Source organism: Netta rufina (assembly GCF_964035555.1).
Source record: "Netta rufina genome assembly, chromosome: 23".
NCBI classification, from domain to species: domain Eukaryota; kingdom Metazoa; phylum Chordata; class Aves; order Anseriformes; family Anatidae; genus Netta; species Netta rufina.
In genome coordinates this window covers 720,494-737,633 of record NC_140147.1, presented here as the reverse complement: position 1 = coordinate 737,633, position 17,140 = coordinate 720,494, and the positions used below count along the sequence as shown (strand labels likewise).

The following is a 17,140-nucleotide window of genomic DNA, read 5'->3' as shown; positions in this document are numbered from 1 at the left end:
ATTCCAACTGGCTGCTCGGCGGTTCTCAGCACGGAGCGGCCCTGTAACACTAGGCAGGGTTCTCTCCTTGCATCCAGCTGCTAAATCACATGGAAAGAGGTTAAAAATACACCAAACCCTTTCCTAATATTGCTTTCCCATACTAAGCAGTTGTTGCTGTTGCCACGTGGGTGTGAGTTTGTGTTTATGAGTGGGAAGAGAGGTCGGGGCAATGCATTTCCTTCAGATGCGGTCTGCTCTGAGCAGATGTGCAGACCTCTGTCCTTGTGGGAGCCCTGGAGCAGGAAGAGGAATTACAAAGAATTTGGCTCGCAATCTCCTGTCCCCTCGGAAATAGCAGTAGAGAGTGAATTGGACTTTTTGTGGAGCTGTGACATATTAGCTGAGAGCTGAGTTCTGGTGGCTCTGGGGCTTGTGGCAAAGAGAGGCTTCACAGCACATTTCCTTCCTATTATAGGCAGGAGGTGGCCGTTACACTGGCTGGCAGAAAATGTCAGCTCTGAGAGTAGCTTCCTGGCTGTAAAAATAGGCTGCTAAGCTTCACTGCCGTGCAGAAAAGTGAGACTCACAGTAGCTACTTACGATGGGGGACCGGGCAGCTGGCTGCTCACACCCCCCTGCAGCCCCCTGTGCCCGGCGTCACTCGGCCCCTCTTGCTGTCCCGCAGGGGAGGAGGTGTTGCTCATCCAAGAGAAGCTGGATGGAATTAAGACCCGCTACTCGGACATCACCGCCACCAGCTCCAAGGCGCTGCGCACGCTGGAGCAGGCTCGCCAGCTGGCCACCAAGTTCCAGTCCACGCACGAGGAGCTCAACTCCTGGATGAGCAAAGTGGAGGAAGAGCTGGCGTCCAGCGGGGGACAGTCCCCGGCCGGCGAGCAGATACCGCAGTTCCAGCAGAGGCAGAAGGTGGGGAGCAGTGACACAGAATGCAGGGGACGGGGACACGAGGGCTGTGTGGGAGGAGAGCTGGTGAGGTTTGTTCAGTGCCTGGGCAGGGAGTGTGGGGTAGGCGGTCTGGGAGCACATTAGGTGGGGATGGGAGCAAGGGAACCCATTGCTCCGTGGTGCAGAGCTGGTGGCTGCTGAGTCTCTGTGTTTGTGGGGAAGCCGCCCTCCTCCTCTGCCTCCTCGGCACTCACACATCTGCTGGTGAGCAGCCCAGGTCGTGCACGTGCTGGCTCTGAGAACAGCTGGGCTGGGGAGCTCGTGCCAGCAGGGAGAAGGGGAGGAACCCGGTCACAAAACCGCCACAAATCCAGCGGCCAGGTCTGCCCGAGTGGCTGGCACCGCCACCAGAAGGACATGTGTCTGTGTGTGCCTTCCCCAGGAGCTGAAGAAGGAGGTGATGGAGCAGCGGCTCGTTCTGGACACGGTGAACGAGGTGAGCCGGGCACTGCTGGAGCTGGTGCCCTGGCGAGCCCGCGAGGGGCTGGATAAGCTCGTCTCAGACACCAACGAGCGCTACAAGCTGGTCAGCGACACCATCAAGCAGCGGGTGGAGGAGATAGATGCTGCGATTCAGAGGTCTCAGCAGGTAATTTGATGAACTCTGCAGCCTCCAGGAGGGTTTCTGGGATGAGTGGGAGCGGGAGGGCCTGAGCACTGCCGGACAGGATGGGGTTATTCGGGGTAGCAGCCTTCTCAGAAGTGTTCGTTCTGTATGGAGTGGAGGCTGTGGAGTGCCACAAATAACTGCCTGTGCTGGCTTTGAGCACTGCCTCCGCAGAACTGAACGTGCAAGCGAAATTATCGTGTAAAGTAGAGCTGTCCCTTGCCTTGCAGATGGAGAGGGTGTGGAGGAAGGTGGCAGCCTCCCTATGCTCGCAGTGTTGGTGATGCTCTGGGCCCAAAACTGCCGCAGGAGCATCCCCGTGGGCCTGGCTGCCCTCGGCAGAGGGGAGCTCTCCTTCAGAAAGCCACGGCCCACGCTGGCAGGTGTTCCTAAAGCCAACAATGTGTGTGTGTTAGTGCACGTGGCTGTGTTAACGTGGCCTCTGTGCAGCTGTTGGCCTTCCAAGCACAGGGGCAGGGCATGCAGGGTCACCACTTACATCTTACAGAAGGGCCCTTGGTTTTTAAATGCTTGTGACAGGGATGTAGATGTCACTGGTGCCCTGGGTCCATGCTGGTGGGGACAGCGAGCTCCCTGCCCCACTCTGCTCAAACCAGAGCAGAGATGGGCCCAGAGGCTGCTCTGCCCCCTGGCTTTGGCTGATGGAGCCTCCTTTCTCCCTCCACCAGTACGAGCAGGCGGCCGACGCGGAGCTGGCCTGGGTCGCTGAGACCAAGCGGAAGCTGATGGCTCTCGGTCCCATTCGGCTGGAGCAGGACCAGACGACGGCACAGCTGCAGGTGCAGAAGGTACGAGCAGGGGGCTGCCAGGAGGAGCGGGTGGGCACGGAGGTGGTGGGCAGTGGGCACTGGGAGGGAGAGATGGGGCTGGGGCTGGGGCTGTCTGTCAGGGCAGCGGAGCTCTGGAGGGGCTTCTGGTCTTTGTATGGCTGAGCCCAGAGCTCCAAGAGAGGTACAACATGTGCCCTTGGTAAGTAAAAGGAAAAAGGAAGGAGAAGGCTTTAGACAAATGAAGTGTTGGACATCTGAAGAGCCCTGAGCAGCTCAGGGTGCCAGAGAGCTGTTCACACGAGCTAAAGATGGAGCGAGCTGGGTCCCTGGGGCCAGGCTGCTGCTCCTGCCCGGGCTGCCCTCGCGGGAGGTGTTCCTTCCTTCCAGGGCTCTGCCCAGCCATGGCAGCGAGCTCTACCTGTGTCTCACAGGCACTGCTGGCAGGAGCAGCTTGGAGAGCTGTACCTATTGATTAATGAGGGTACTTTTACATTTGCTTTCTGCTCATTGTTCCTTCCAGTGGGGGACTCCTTGTTTCACTAGCTGCAGCCAGCCATGGAACAAAGAGGAGCTCTTCTTTTTTTGCCTTTTTTTTTTTTTTTTATATATCTTTGAGATGAGCTCATGCCTGAAAGAACGTGCACTTTAAATAAACGGCCCTTTTCTTCCCACACCAGCCTCGGCAATCAGAGCGGCATACATGCTTATTGGATTTTGTGCATTTAAAACACAAAAAAACACACACACCACATTGTTATAACGGACGGGGACTGAAGCATCGAGCATTAAGTTAAATTGAGCTCAGCCTGGCTCCCCGCTGCTTGTGGATGTTGTTAATCATGTGGACCTGGGGAATGGCAAAGTTATGGGTAGAGGCAGTTCTGGAGAGTGTGGTGTGGGGGGCTTGAAGTATTCCCTGAACTGGTCACAAACGGGTGGTGGAGCTTGTCCTGTGCAGGCAGGGAGCCCTTGGGACAGGGACCTGCACACCAGTGTGTGTCCTCACGCTCTCCCCCGAGGCACAGCAGTGTTTGACTGACTGCTACCTGTCATTTTTGGGGGGAGGACACACATGCAGGACAGTCACGGGTTTCCAATCCGTGGGACGATGACCTGGGTGTGGAAGTTGCTTGGAGCCTGACCTGACGCCTAATTTCAAGTGCCATGTTCAGGCCTTTGAAAGAGAGGGGTTAAAGTAGATGAGCAGTAAGAAAGCAATGTGGTTATCTGCCTTCTCAGCCAGATTCTCGGTGTGCCACGGGGCGCTGGTGCTGAGTTTGGTGCGATCTCTGTAGTGCTGGGGCTGGGCAGCCTGGCGGGGCAGGAGGGCCCCTCGTGGGGCTGGGCAGGGGTTGTCGGGCTCCATTCTCATTCCTTCCCTTTCTTTGGACATTTCCTTTCTGCAGGCTTTTTCCATCGACATTATTCGGCACAAAGACTCCATGGATGAACTGTTCAGCCAGCGCAACGAGATCTTTGGGACGTGTGGGGAAGAACAAAAAGCTGTTCTCCAGGTGAGCCTGATGGATATTTAGTACTGGGGGGAGACGGGGTGGGGGGAGAGGCGAGCACTCGGTTCTTGCACAGTCTGAAGCAGTTTAAAATTACTCCATCTTCAGGAATTCCCACCAGTGACACTTAACAGAGATCTCTTTATATTTATTAGCCTCTTTTATTGCAGTATTTTTATTGCAGTGTTTGGGGAAGGAGAATAGTGAGATTTCTCAGGCTGCTTTAATTGGAATTACAGCTTGTGCACGTGGCTCGACGCCACCGAGCGCACCTCCTGCTCTTCCAGCTCACAGCATGCAGCTGGCAGCGTTCCTGTGCCCTTCTGCATCCATCGCTAACTCTCTTCCCATTCCTTTCAGGAGAAAACAGAGTCCCTGGTGCAGCAGTACGAAGCCGTGAGCCAGCTCAACTCAGAGCGCTACGCTCGCCTGGAGCGTGCGCAGGTCCTGGTGAACCAGTTTTGGGAGACCTACGAGGAGCTGAACCCTTGGATTGAGGAAACGCAGGCCCTGATCTCACAGCTGCCCCCTCCAGCCATCGACCACGAGCAGCTCAAGCAGCAGCAGGAGGACATGAGGGTAAGGCGGTGGCTGAGCCCGCAGCTCCTGCGCCAGCTCTTGCTGGGTCAGCATTTCAGGCTTGAATGGAGGTGCAGCACTCACAGGGCCAGAGTGGGCCATTTTTCTGATTTTTATTTTTATTTTTTCCCTGTTCTTTTCTTTCTGGGGATCCTACCTATGTATCACAAGGGTGCCTTGGTCATGCCACTTGGGAATCGCTAGATAAGTTGGATCATTTCTTACTAAAATCCAGATGAAACCCAGGGGAGCCTGGTTGTCTCTGCATCTCATGCCTGACTTGCAGCGGGAAGAAGAGCATTGTACTTTTAGGGTAGAGAGATGCAAAGGAAGTTTTTGTTGTCATCTCCCTGGGGACCTCAGGGAGGGTCACCAGACAGAGCTGCCTGGGGCAGCGGGAGCAGGGCGGTGTGCCGGTGCACACCATGGGAAGAGCCGAGCCCCACGTGTTCGGCACATGCTGGGTCAAGAAATCCATGGTGTGCGTGCACTGCCAGATGCAATCGTGGCTCTAGGAGTGTTGTGTGAAATAAATAGGCAGCAGCTCTCGGTAGACTTCTGAACAATTGTCTTCCCCCCCCCTCATCTTATTCCCTAGCAACTGAGAGAGTCTATTGCTGAACATAAGCCTCACATTGACAAGCTGCTGAAAATTGGACCACAGCTCAAGGACCTCAACCCTGAGGAAGGAGAGATGGTGCAGAAAAAGTACTCAACAGCAGAGGCCATGTATGCCAAAATCAAGGAGGAGGTGTGTCAGCGGGCTCTTGCGCTCGATGAAGCTGTCTCGCAGTCCACTCAGGTACGCTTCTGGGGTGCCAAGCAGCCAAGTCTGCTAAGCGTTTATTGCAGTCCCCTGGGGAAGCCACGTGCTTTGAAATGCAGTTTTATTCCTATGCTAGGATTGTAAAACCCTTTATAGGGCACAACATAGGCAGACACCTTCAGGGTAGTTTTCAGCTGACTGCTGGGCAGGGCCCCCGCTCAGTACTGACCGCAGAAGGAGGGGAGAAGGAGCTTGAATCTTGACATGGTAAATAGAGCAATAAATTTTTACAACCTTCATAACGATGCTCATTCAAAGGGGCTGTGTTGGCATCCACCCAAGGGTGGGAGGGCCCAGAGGGCCTCCTTAAAGAGCTCGGAGAGATAAGTTTCATTTCTGATAAGCAAAGCACTGCAGTGTGTGAACAGCCGCAGGATGGTTTGTATGGGAGAGCTAATTGCCATCGCCAGGGTCCGGGCATCTCGAGAGGAGACCCACGGATTGGTGGCTGCAGGATCAGAGATATGAAAGGAAGGGCAGAGATTGTAGGTGCTAAAGGTCATAAAGGGGTAAAGAATTTCTGCCACACAGGTTCAGGGTTTGTGGTTCTTAGTTTTGTTTCATTTCACCCAGTGTTACTGTAGTGCAGTTGGTTTTTGTCATGTCTGGGTGTCTTTTTTTTTTTTTTTTTAATTTTATTTTATTCCTGTATTGTTTAGTCACTTCTCTTGGTTTGCACTTGTATTAACTCCAAGTTTTTCCCCCCCACACATCCCTCCCGTCTCATCTCTCACTCACATTGTGGAATGTGTTATCTGTGTGTGTTGCTGCCTGTTCCTGTCTTCCCCACATGGTCCCATTTCATTGTTGTGTTGACTACGCCCCACCATTGCAGATCACAGAGGTAAGCCCCACCATGGTAGATGTTCATTTACACTCTTTCCTTGGGCTGAAACAATTCTGTTTTACACCCAGGCTTTTATTTCTGGTTCATGCACAGCTCAGCTGAACTTGCTTAAGAACTAACTCTGAGGGAAAACAAAGTCACGTTTCTGAGATGGCTTTTGTTGCGTTGCTGCCTGGTTTCAGCCGTGGCCAGCTTCCACTGGGAATGCTTCGTGCAAAGCAGAGGTTTTGCTTTTGAAGCGGTTTGCACTGGTGCACAGAGCTTTCTGCTCTAGCTGAACTTCCCATTTGCTCCTGCTTGTTGGCTAAGGCAGTGTGCCCATCATCAACTTTGCACCAAGATCCCATCTCGTCTCTGCTGTTAGCTGGGACTGGGCAAAAGCCAATGCTGGCATCCTGTGGGGGGGCATGAGGAGCACCAGGGCTGGCAGCCCGGTGCAGCAGGGCTACCCTTGTTCTCACCAGCAGAGATGACCTGGTGTCTTCCAGGCCAAAGTTGACTTTTCTTCATTAAAAAAAAACATAAAGCCATATGTATATTCAAAAAAAAAAATAGCAAACTGTGCTAGACCCTCTTGGCTTTCTGATTTTGCTTTTGTTGAAGCCCCCGTTCCTTGGCAGCTCACTCTGCTCCTCCCTGTGCGCATGCAGCCTTCCCCCATCTCCCCCTGACCGTGCCAGGGTGGTTTTTCTGCTCTCCTTGCACCAAGCGGAGGTTTCCTCCAGCACCAAACACAGGCGCTCTTCCAGCAGCGTCTCTGCGCAGATGATAAAACAAATGGGATTTGGTTTTTGTGTCACGCTGCCCATCTGCCAGCAGCGGGACAGCAGTCAAAACGTGAATACTACGAGGTTGAGCATCATGACAAAGCGCTGCCGTGTTTGGTTCACAGTTGCCTGTGCTGTGAGTGTGTTTGGCTGACTTAGGGCTGGATTCCTTGGGGTTGGTGCAGCCCGGGGCTGTGTGCAGCAAATAAGAGCCGAGGCAGGCACGAACAGGAGGCTGCAGGTGTAATTGCTGTTGCTGGCAATGTTTGTCCTCTCCGAGAGGCCGCTGGGCGCAGCGCTAAGGGCTGGTGCACAGGGAGGGAGCGGTGCAGCGCTGTTTAATCTCATCTCACCTGCCCGAATGACCTTGCTCCTCCCCAGTTCCACGACAAGATCGAGCCGATGCTGGAGACGCTGGAGACCCTCTCCACCCGCCTGCGCATGCCGCCACTCATTCCTGCCGAGGTCGACAAGATCCGGGAGTGCATCAGCGAGAACAAAAACGCCACCGTGGAGCTGGAGAAGCTGCAGCCCTCCTTCGAGGCTCTGAAACGCCGCGGGGAAGAGCTGATCGGCCGATCGCAGGGAACAGACAAGGACCTGGCAGCGAAAGGTATCTCGGGGTGGTATCAGCCACAGAATTGTTTCTCCTCTCTGTTCGTGACTGCTCAGGCTGAGGTTTCAGCTGAGCTGAGCTGAGCCATCACCGTGAGCTGGTCTCTTGTGGCAACTGTTGGTGGTCCCCAATGAAACGATTTGTTGGTGTTGATTCAGCTCCTAATGGAGGGAAGGAACATCCCCAGCACAAAAAGACCTGCCAACACAATTGGCGCTAATTGGCACCTTTGTTGGCAGCTCAACAGCCAGCTCATGAACTGAGTGAGCATAGACTTCACGCTAGAGGTGGCCTGAACAGAGGTTCATTGGAGGAGAGTATGTGGGCAAATTTGTCCTGAGCTTGCCTGCACATAAATAAAGGCTGAATTTCTGCAAGCCAGGGTTTCTCCTGTCCCTGAGCAGCTCTCATAGTTAATGCTCTGATAGCCCCATCCGCCTTTAATTCCCATTTGAATATTCTGTTGGCTATTTCTAAGTGAAAAGTTTTTGTAAAGTGCTTTTGAGTTGTAAAAAAGTTACCTTGGGGCAAGATAGGACAGTCTTCTCCTTGACTGACTGTTTTCTTTCCTGCTGTCAGTAATCCAGGATAAGTTGGATCAGATGGTCTTCTTCTGGGAAGACATCAAAGCCCGGGCAGAGGAACGTGAGATGAAGTTCCTTGATGTCCTGGAGCTGGCAGAGAAGTTCTGGTACGACATGGCAGCCCTCCTGACTACCATCAAAGACACCCAGGACATCGTTCATGACCTGGAGAGCCCAGGCATTGACCCATCCATCATCAAGCAGCAGGTGGAAGCAGCAGAGGTGAGGATCGTGGGACTGTTCCTCTGTCTGGAGCTTGTTTGCACCCACCTTGTAAGGTAGATTGAGATAGGTCTTAAATACGAGCATGGCCAAATGTGTCTGTAGAACACGTTTGTAGGCAGTCAGTCAGATTATGAAATGTTTCTGTTGTAATTTGGAACTGCAGGGAAAAAACATAAGTGTATTTTACATTTACCTTCCCACCTCCACCACCCCCTGTTCCAGACGAGGAAATAATGCTTAAATCACTTTTTTTTGCTACTGTTTTAGGAAGCTTATTGAGCATGCGGTCAGAGTTGTGTGCCCACATGTTTGAGTGATGTGGAAGCTTGCACGGTTCTGCTCCCAGTCTGTGTAGAAGGCATTTGAGTGCTGTCTAGCGTGGGAAGTGTATATTTAGATTTTGTTAGAGTGGAGATAAGTGTAAAGCTGGATGGGCTTGGATTTGTGTGTTGTTGTGTGGTTGTTTCAAGTAAATGGTGAAATCCACTTCAGGTGTTTGCATATTGACTGGGCTCGGACCTTGGGGAGATGGCGTGTTACGTTACGTGTTGCTCTTTGCTAAGTTTGTCCTTTCTATTTTTGTTTTATAACCACTCTGACTTTGGTTTGCAACTTTTGAGTCTCAAAAACTAATTCCTGTATTGACAAAACATTCCTGTAAACAGTACATCTCTTGTAAACAACATCTCCAGAGAGGCAGTTCAGGCTCACGTCAAGCTAAATACAGAATTCCTTCTCTTAGTTCCCCCAAACCCTGCAAACAGCTGCGCTGCCACTCTGGCCAGAGGTGGGAGCAGGAAGGTTGGTGGTGGCAGTGCTGCTGAGCAGGGCACCCATCTGCTTGCTTCGTGATGCAGCCCTGGGGTCTGGCCCTGGGCTGTTGGCCAGGATGCAGGACACGTCCAGCACAGAAAGGACTCTCTACGCTTTAGCCCTCCTATTTATGGGGAATTTTTGGAGGATCATTTAATAATAAACATTTTCCTTTCACCATTATGTTGTATGCAGACTATTAAGGAGGAAACGGATGGCTTGCATGAAGAGCTGGAGTTCATCCGACTCCTTGGAACTGACTTAATTTTTGCCTGTGGCGAAACTGAGAAACCAGAAGTGAAAAAGAGCATTGATGAGGTAGGAAAAACAGCAGTCCCTCATTCAGATAAAATCAGGTAGGAGCAAGCGAGAGCTCAAGTGGAAGAGCCTAACAAATTCTGTGGGCAATCTTGTGTTCTGCAGATGAACAATGCGTGGGAAAATCTAAACAAAACTTGGAAGGAAAGGCTTGAAAAGCTCGAAGAAGCCATGCAGTCGGCTGTGCAGTACCAAGATACTCTTCAAGTAAGAGACAGGGCTGTTTATGTGTGGTGGGTAGACGTGGGAACATCACTGTGCATCCTCTCCCTGAAGCTGTGCTAGGCTTTGCAGTAATGCAAGGCAGGAAAATGTCTCCTGCGTGACTGTTGACAGCCTCTGTTAGACCCTGAGCTTTCCAGCCAGCTCCAAGGAATAGCAAATGTTTGACTGCATTTGGCTTCCCAAGCCTGTCTTTGCTTCTGCACAGCAGAGCAGGATGAGCCTGGCTGCCAACACTTTCTTATAGAGCAAGCAGGGAAAGTTTGCCCCACAAGGGAAAAAGTCTGGTGGCTGCCTGGTGATGGGGGCACCTGCCCCTTTTTCCCAGCTGGCTGTGGAAGAGCGTTGTTTGCCTTTCCCGTTGCTGACGGTGTCTGCACTCCTTTCAGGCCATGTTTGACTGGCTGGATAATGCTGTGATTAAACTCTGCAACATGTCTCCTGTCGGCACTGACCTCAACACAGTCAAGGAGCAAATGAACGAGATGAAGGTACGCGGGTGGAGCCGGGCCGCTTCTCTGGTGCTTGCTTTACATCGCAGAGCTCTCGCTCGAATGATTCATTTCGTTCTGGTTTTTGTCCTGCTTGTTTTGGCAGGAGTTTAAAATGGAGGTTTACCAGCAGCAGATTGAGATGGAAAAGCTTAATCACCAAGGTGAACTGATGCTAAAAAAAGCTACAGATGAGACAGACAGAGACATCATAAAGGAGCCACTGACAGAGCTGAAACATCTCTGGGAGAATTTGGGCGAGAAGATTGCTCACAGACAGGTACAGAGGAGATCTGGACTCTTGCCAGTGCGGGGTTGAAATTCACTCAGATGCTCCCCCTCCTTCCTGACTTAAACTTTCCTTTTCCTTCCCTGTCATTGCCCAGCACAAACTCGAAGCTGCTCTTCTGGCACTTGGGCAGTTCCAGCACGCATTAGCAGAGCTGATGGCGTGGCTGACCCACACCGAGGAGTTGCTCGATGCACAGAAGCCCATCAATGGCGACCCAAAAGTCATCGAGGTTGAACTTGCAAAGCACCATGTGAGTAGTCTCACTCTGTGTCACTTTTTGATCCATTCCTGTTGCACAATTTTCTCTCACGAAGGGTTTGAGTTGGTTTGGTTCAAGTCCACAAGAGCACGCTGGAATTAACAGGGCGTTTACAGAGATGTCCAACATTTGCCCAACGTGTCTCATGTAGGTGCTGAAGAACGATGTCTTGGCCCACCAAGCAACCGTGGAGACGGTGAACAAAGCAGGCAACGAGCTCCTGGAGTCCAGCGCAGGGGACGATGCCAGCAGCCTGCGGAACCGCCTGGAGAAGCTGAACGCGTGCTGGGAGTCGGTGCTGCAGAAGACAGAGGAGAGGGAGCAGCAGCTGCAGTCCACCCTCCAGCAGGTCAGGGCACACGGCAGGTACTGGCCTGCACAGAGGGGAGCTGCTCCTGGAGCAAAGGGGAGAGGAGCTGGAGGCCCTGGGCTTTCAGTGCCGTGCTTTCCATCTAACTGTCCTGGAGCAGTGCAGTGCGCCAGGACAGAGATGCACAAGCTTCACAGTGAGATTTAGAAGCAGGCAGCTTTTTGTTTGCAAAACCAACTGTGTTTTGTTTATTTGTCAGAATGACATGGTTAAGGGGGTACCTTGTGCATCCCTCTTAACGCGCTGTTCAGTCCAGCGCTGCCTCTTTATCTGGTTTTGAAGCCAGCACTGCGTTAACCCTGGCGCATGATCAATGGTGGCTGATGTCATCTGATGGTGGCCGATTATATGTTCCCGAACAGGCCCAGGGTTTCCATGGTGAGATTGAAGACTTCCTCCTGTGGCTAACGAGAATGGAGAGCCAATTGTCTGCATCGAAGCCCACGGGAGGTCTGCCAGAAACTGCCCGGGAACAGCTCAATGCCCACATGGTAATTTCTTGGGGCAGGTTTTTAGTACTTTCAATTCCACAAGCTTTTGTCTGTTAAATATCAGCATCAAAAACTTCTCCTTTATGTGTCTGACGGGAAGGGAGATGAGAGCTTCTCTGCTCTCTTACAGATAAATTTGCACTTGATGCCTGGACAAGCATCACAGTGCTTTAAGCACCATCCTCTGCTCAAAGTGGCACGCTGCTGTCGCTGTGCTGCCTGCCCAGAACTTAATTTTCTCATCACCTTGAGTTGCAGCGAGCTGCAGCCCCTTTCTGAGCTCCTGCTTTGTCTAACGCTTCGGTGCTGCCTCGCTTGCAGGAGCTGTACGGCCAGCTGAAAGCCCAGGAGGATGTGTACAGCCAGCTGCTGGCCAAGGGGCGACTGATGCTGCTGAACCGCGACGACTCGGGCTCCGGCTCCAAGACGGAGCAGAGCGTAGCGCTGCTGGAGCAGAAGTGGTGTCTGGTCAGCACCAAGATGGAGGAGAGAAAGGTATCGTTTGCAGAGACACCGTCTGTCCTTACCCCACAAGATGGACCAACAGCAGGTGCCCCCTGCCTGCTGCTCTGCTCTACCCCGAGAGTGCAAGGAGACAGACAGGGCTGGAGAGGAGGGTTGTGTTGTTTTTTTTTAATAACCTCTCTTGGGTTGCACAGGTCGAATTTGTCATCCAAATGGTGCTGCCTGAGAGCTGAGCTATTATTTATTTCTACCTAGTTATAAAATTTGGTTAAATCACACAGAAAATGAGGGTAAAATTGCATTTGGATTAGTTTCGAGGAGGGGCGGTAAGAAACCTCCTGCAGCTCTGAAAGACACTTTGTTGGTCCTCTGCATGAGACAGCAGGCCAAATCCTCCTCTGAGCTGACTCCATTCTAGTGTTTTGGCCGGTGATGAGATAAAACAAGGGACGCGGTGGCCTCAGCCCAGAATAAATTTGTGGTGCTGCAGCTGTTGCCATCGAAATGTCATCCACCTCCCATTTACTGAGAGCTCTTCCCATGGTGATCCCTTTCTCGGGAAGCTGAGGGCGACGCAGCTGCTTGTGTGTCGATAATGGAGTTGTCTCCCCTTTCACGTGCGACTCTCGCCCGTGGGTTTTGAAAGAAACCAATTCTGAAGCGGCGGCTTTCATTGAAACCTCCTCGCCTTGGTAAACAAGTCGTGTTTCCTGGCCGAGTTGACGAGGTTCCCATTAGAGGCGCGTTTCAGCAGGGACACAAAGCCTGCCCTTGTCTGGGAAACCGCAGATCGGGAGCTCTCGCCCTCAGTGTTGGTTTTTTCCCCCCTCCCTCCCCACTGCTGCAGGCGAAGCTGGAGGAGGCTCTTGCCCTGGCCACGGACTTCCAGAACTCCCTGCAGGACTTCATCAACTGGCTGACGCTGGCTGAGCAGAGCCTGAACATCGTGCCCCCACCCAGCCTCATCCTCAGCGCCGTGCTGGCCCAGATCGACGAGCACAAGGTGCGCAGGACGGCTTCACGGGGTGGTGGGAGCAACTGTGGGACCTGAACCCCCACCCAAGCACACGGTGCTTGTGGGCACATCTGGGGCTCCTTATGGATAGGAGCACGTCTTTGCTGTTTGCAGGTGTTTGCCAACGAAGTGAACGCTCATCGGGATCGCATCATCGAGCTGGACCAAACTGGGAACCAGCTGAAGTTTCTCAGTCAAAAGCAGGACGTGGTGTTGATCAAGAATCTGCTGGTGAGCGTCCAGTCCCGCTGGGAGAAGGTCGTGCAGCGCTCAGTGGAGCGGGGCCGGGCTCTCGATGATGCCAGGAAGCGAGCCAAGCAGGTGAGGAACACGGGGAGGGTGCAACAGACCCCGAGGCATGGCCAGCCCTGGGGGCAGGAGGTCCCAAGACCGGAGTGGGACTGGAGGCAGCTTCAGTGTGAAGTTTCAAACTGGCTTCTGTTTCTTTGCAGTTCCACGAAGCTTGGAAGAAACTGATTGATTGGCTGGAGGATGCAGAGAATCACCTGGATTCCGAGCTGGAGATTTCCAATGATCCTGACAAAATCAAGCTCCAGCTCTCCAAACACAAGGTAAAGCTCTGATGGTGCAAGACTGGTGCTGGCCGTGGAGTGGGAGGGCAATTTGTCAGGAGGGAGCGTGGCAATGTCTCCTCTGCTCTCAGAACATGGGAAAGGCATGGCCATGCTTAATGCTGCAGTAGAAAACATACAGCCAGGGATCCACACGAGAGCCATGTGTCTTCTTTGCGAGGTCAGGCTTTCTGAAGCAGTTTTGTTTTCTCTCCCTGTTCCCAGGAGTTCCAGAAAACACTGGGTGGAAAGCAGCCTGTCTACGACACCACCATCAGGACGGGCAGAGCCCTCAAAGAAAAGGCCTTGCTTCCAGATGACACTCAAAAGCTGGACAATTTGCTGGGAGAAGTCCGGGATAAATGGGACACGGTGTGCGGCAAATCTGTGGAAAGGTAAATCCAGCCCTGGTGTCGTACCAGCAGGGCTTGTTTGCCAGGGGCTGGCAAAGCGGGGAGCAGCAGAAGGGAGGTTGGACCGAGAGCACGTGGTGATTTTGTGGGGTGGTCAGAGGGTGGAGAAGTTCACTGGGCAATGACAAAAGGAGATGTTCATGAAAGCTCACGGGGATATCTGTTTTTTCAGGCAGCACAAGCTGGAAGAAGCCCTCTTGTTCTCTGGCCAGTTCATGGATGCGCTGCAGGCCTTGGTGGACTGGCTGTACAAGGTGGAGCCCCAGCTAGCTGAAGACCAGCCTGTCCACGGTGACCTGGACCTGGTCATGAACCTGATGGATGCTCACAAGGTGAGAGCTCCTTCTGCAGTTCTTGGGGATGTGAGCAGAGCTCGTCTTCCCTGAGTGCCAAACAGAGGAGCCAAAGCTGGTGGCTCGCTGTGGAGCTGCTTTTCTCACTGCGTTGAGCTGGACAGGGAGGGCAGAAACAGGGTGAACAAGTGGGAAGAAACGTTTCTGTTCCTGGAAAGGTTTCAGGGCCTGGAGCTGTGTTCCTCCAAGACACTACCAGATAGATCTGTTGAGGATTCAGTTTTGAAGAGGTGGCTGAGTTTATAGTCTTCTATAAACTTTGGTCTTGGCAGTTCTCTCCAGCGTGTCTCAGAAGCTGGTGCTCCCAGTTTTGGATTAGGTCACACATGAAATCTGCAGACAGGGCTTGGGCTTCTGCTCAAAGCAGCTGCTTGCACTGCAGCCTGAACCTTCTGCTCTGGGTCACGGCCACTCTGCAGGGTGCAGTGGTGGCAAGTCTGGGCTCCTGCCCTTCTGAGAGCTTTGATGGCATTGAGTTCTCTGCCCATGTGCACTTAGGTTGAAACGTGCTCAGGTGTTGCATGTGCTGGCCAGCTCCCAGCCTGCCTGCCATCCCACCTAGCTGGGCAGTGGGTGCAAAACCCATGCCAAAAACTATTCAAGATGTGGCCCCAAGTCTTATCACACATGAAACAGCACTCTGGGATTGACCCATTTGGCTTTGGCCCTCTCTTCCTTCAGGTCTTCCAGAAGGAGCTGGGGAAGCGCACGGGGACTGTCCAGGTGCTCAAGCGCTCCGGCCGGGAGCTCATCGAGAACAGCCGGGATGACACCACCTGGGTGAAAGTGCAGCTGCAAGAGCTGAGCAACCGCTGGGACACGGTGTGCAAGCTGTCTGTGTCGAAACAAACACGCCTGGAACAGGCCTTGAAGCAGGTGAGCAAAAGACTACCAGTGGAAATGGGTTTGGAGAGCTTTGCCCATGCCACAGGGTTGTGTCCTGGGCTGCAACACGAACACCTCCCTTGGAGGAAATGTGTCGGGCACATCCCCCTGTGCCCAGGCAGAGGCAACCAATTTCCTGGCTAAGCAGGACACCCCCAGTCCTGTAGCTGCTACCAGTGAGAACTGCAAAGCAGCACCAGTTCCTTACCTTTTCCTCAATGAAGAGCTGATAAAGGCTTGTTTGAAAAGGGAGGATGGAAAGATCTTGCTGACGTGTGCAGCAGGCAGGTGGGAAGAGGCTGCTGGTCAGAGGCTGTTCAGGCTTGGTTTTGCTGAAGTTCAGTGCAAGAAAAAGACATAGACTTGAGCTGAAAGAAAGGTCAGAAGGCTCTTACGTAGATTTTATGTCAAGTAGGCAATTTGCAGAATAAACTACCCAGGTGCCAAATTGGCTAGAGCGCAGGTAGCTGGGCTGTTTTTAAAAAACACCATGTTCTGTGGCACAGCTGGTGCCAAGGAGAGGGCCAGGAGCATGACCGCTGCCTCTGGGTTCAGGCCAGAGCTGCAGAGCCCTGTGCTGGTGCTGGGCAGGTCCAGGCCAACAGGCAGGTCCTTCTTTTCTGTTCTTTTTCTTGTTTTTAAGTCCCTTTCAGCCCCTTGTCTCTCCAGCTCCCAACTGTGACTTGGCTGGCACGTGTCCCGAGGAGGGCTGATGCATGTGCTTCTGTGTCCGCAGGCAGAGGAGTTCAGGACGGCCGTGCACATGCTGCTGGAGTGGCTCTCGGAGGCAGAGCAGTCCCTGCGCTTTCGGGGAGCGCTTCCTGACGATGCTGAGGCGCTGCAGTCCCTCATCGACGTTCACAAGGTGACAGGGAGCTCTGGGTCACAGCGTGGAGCTGCCCTCAGGGTCAAGGGCAGGAGCCAGGAGCACAGGGTGGCTCTCTGCCTTCTCTTTTTAGACCTGAGCAAAATTTATGGGCAACAATACTGCAAAATAATCTGTTTGGGCCTTGCTTAAGTTCCTGTGGTTTGTGTTTCAAGGGATGAAGGGAAATTAAATTGGCTTTATAAAAAAATAAATAAAAAAAGACACCAGTTGGATAGGAAAATAATATGGGCTACTAATTTTGATGAGAAGTGTTCCCATGCAGAGCTCGCAGATGGGTGCAGGGTGGGGGCTGGCAGGGCTGGGTGGCCCCTGCTGTGTGCCAGCCCCTCACACCTGGCCCGCGTGTGCCCCTCTCCCAGGAGTTCATGAAGAAAGTGGAGGAGAAGAGGGTGGACGTGAACGCAGCAGTGGGGATGGGAGAGGTCATCCTGGCCGCCTGCCACCCCGACTGCATCACCACCATCAAGCACTGGATCACCATCATCCGGGCCAGGTTCGAGGAGGTGAGTCCCCAGGGGCTTGTGTCCAGCCAGGATGGTCAGCTGTGGGGCAGCGTGTCCCTGAGCTGCTGCCCGGTCCCTGACCGTGCCCCTGTTGTTGCTTTTCATCCCCCTGGTTTCCCCTGCTGGGCTGATGGCCCTCTTGGCACCCCCAACAGGTTCTCACGTGGGCCAAGCAGCACCAGCAGAGGCTGGAGTCTGCGCTTTCAGAGCTGGTGGCGAACGCAGAGCTTCTGGAAGAGCTCCTGGCCTGGATCCAGTGGGCTGAGACCACCCTGATTCAGCGGGATCAGGAGGCGATGCCTCAAAACATCGACCAGGTCAAAGCCCTCATCACTGAGCACCAGGTGAGCCCTGTGCCGAAGCAAGCTTGCTTTTCTGTGCCATGGGGAGCACCGCAGGACCTTGGGAGAGGGCAAACGGGGTTTTATTCCTGCCGTGCTGTGGGGGAGGCACTGAATTCTGTTTAAGTCCCTATTAAAATAGCATCT

General features: G+C 53.2%; 1 protein-coding gene across 12 annotated transcripts in view; it reads left to right on the top strand.

Moving 5' to 3' along the window:
* Nucleotides 1-17,140, top strand: part of MACF1 (microtubule actin crosslinking factor 1) — a 132,368-nt gene that overhangs the window by 103,769 nt on the left and 11,459 nt on the right. For all 12 annotated transcript variants that reach the window (XM_084300707.1, XM_084300715.1, XM_084300710.1 and 9 more), the window contains 25 exons: nt 668-909; nt 1,331-1,537; nt 2,245-2,364; nt 3,753-3,860; nt 4,218-4,436; nt 5,035-5,238; nt 7,258-7,489; nt 8,072-8,298; nt 9,310-9,432; nt 9,538-9,639; nt 10,044-10,145; nt 10,252-10,425; nt 10,532-10,687; nt 10,848-11,045; nt 11,429-11,557; nt 11,879-12,052; nt 12,870-13,025; nt 13,152-13,358; nt 13,490-13,609; nt 13,835-14,004; nt 14,195-14,354; nt 15,057-15,251; nt 15,997-16,125; nt 16,509-16,652; nt 16,808-16,996. In XM_084300707.1, coding sequence (XP_084156833.1) covers nt 668-909; nt 1,331-1,537; nt 2,245-2,364; nt 3,753-3,860; nt 4,218-4,436; nt 5,035-5,238; nt 7,258-7,489; nt 8,072-8,298; nt 9,310-9,432; nt 9,538-9,639; nt 10,044-10,145; nt 10,252-10,425; nt 10,532-10,687; nt 10,848-11,045; nt 11,429-11,557; nt 11,879-12,052; nt 12,870-13,025; nt 13,152-13,358; nt 13,490-13,609; nt 13,835-14,004; nt 14,195-14,354; nt 15,057-15,251; nt 15,997-16,125; nt 16,509-16,652; nt 16,808-16,996 — 4,187 coding nt within the window. The remainder of the gene's footprint in view (nt 1-667; nt 910-1,330; nt 1,538-2,244; nt 2,365-3,752; nt 3,861-4,217; nt 4,437-5,034; nt 5,239-7,257; nt 7,490-8,071; nt 8,299-9,309; nt 9,433-9,537; nt 9,640-10,043; nt 10,146-10,251; nt 10,426-10,531; nt 10,688-10,847; nt 11,046-11,428; nt 11,558-11,878; nt 12,053-12,869; nt 13,026-13,151; nt 13,359-13,489; nt 13,610-13,834; nt 14,005-14,194; nt 14,355-15,056; nt 15,252-15,996; nt 16,126-16,508; nt 16,653-16,807; nt 16,997-17,140) is intronic.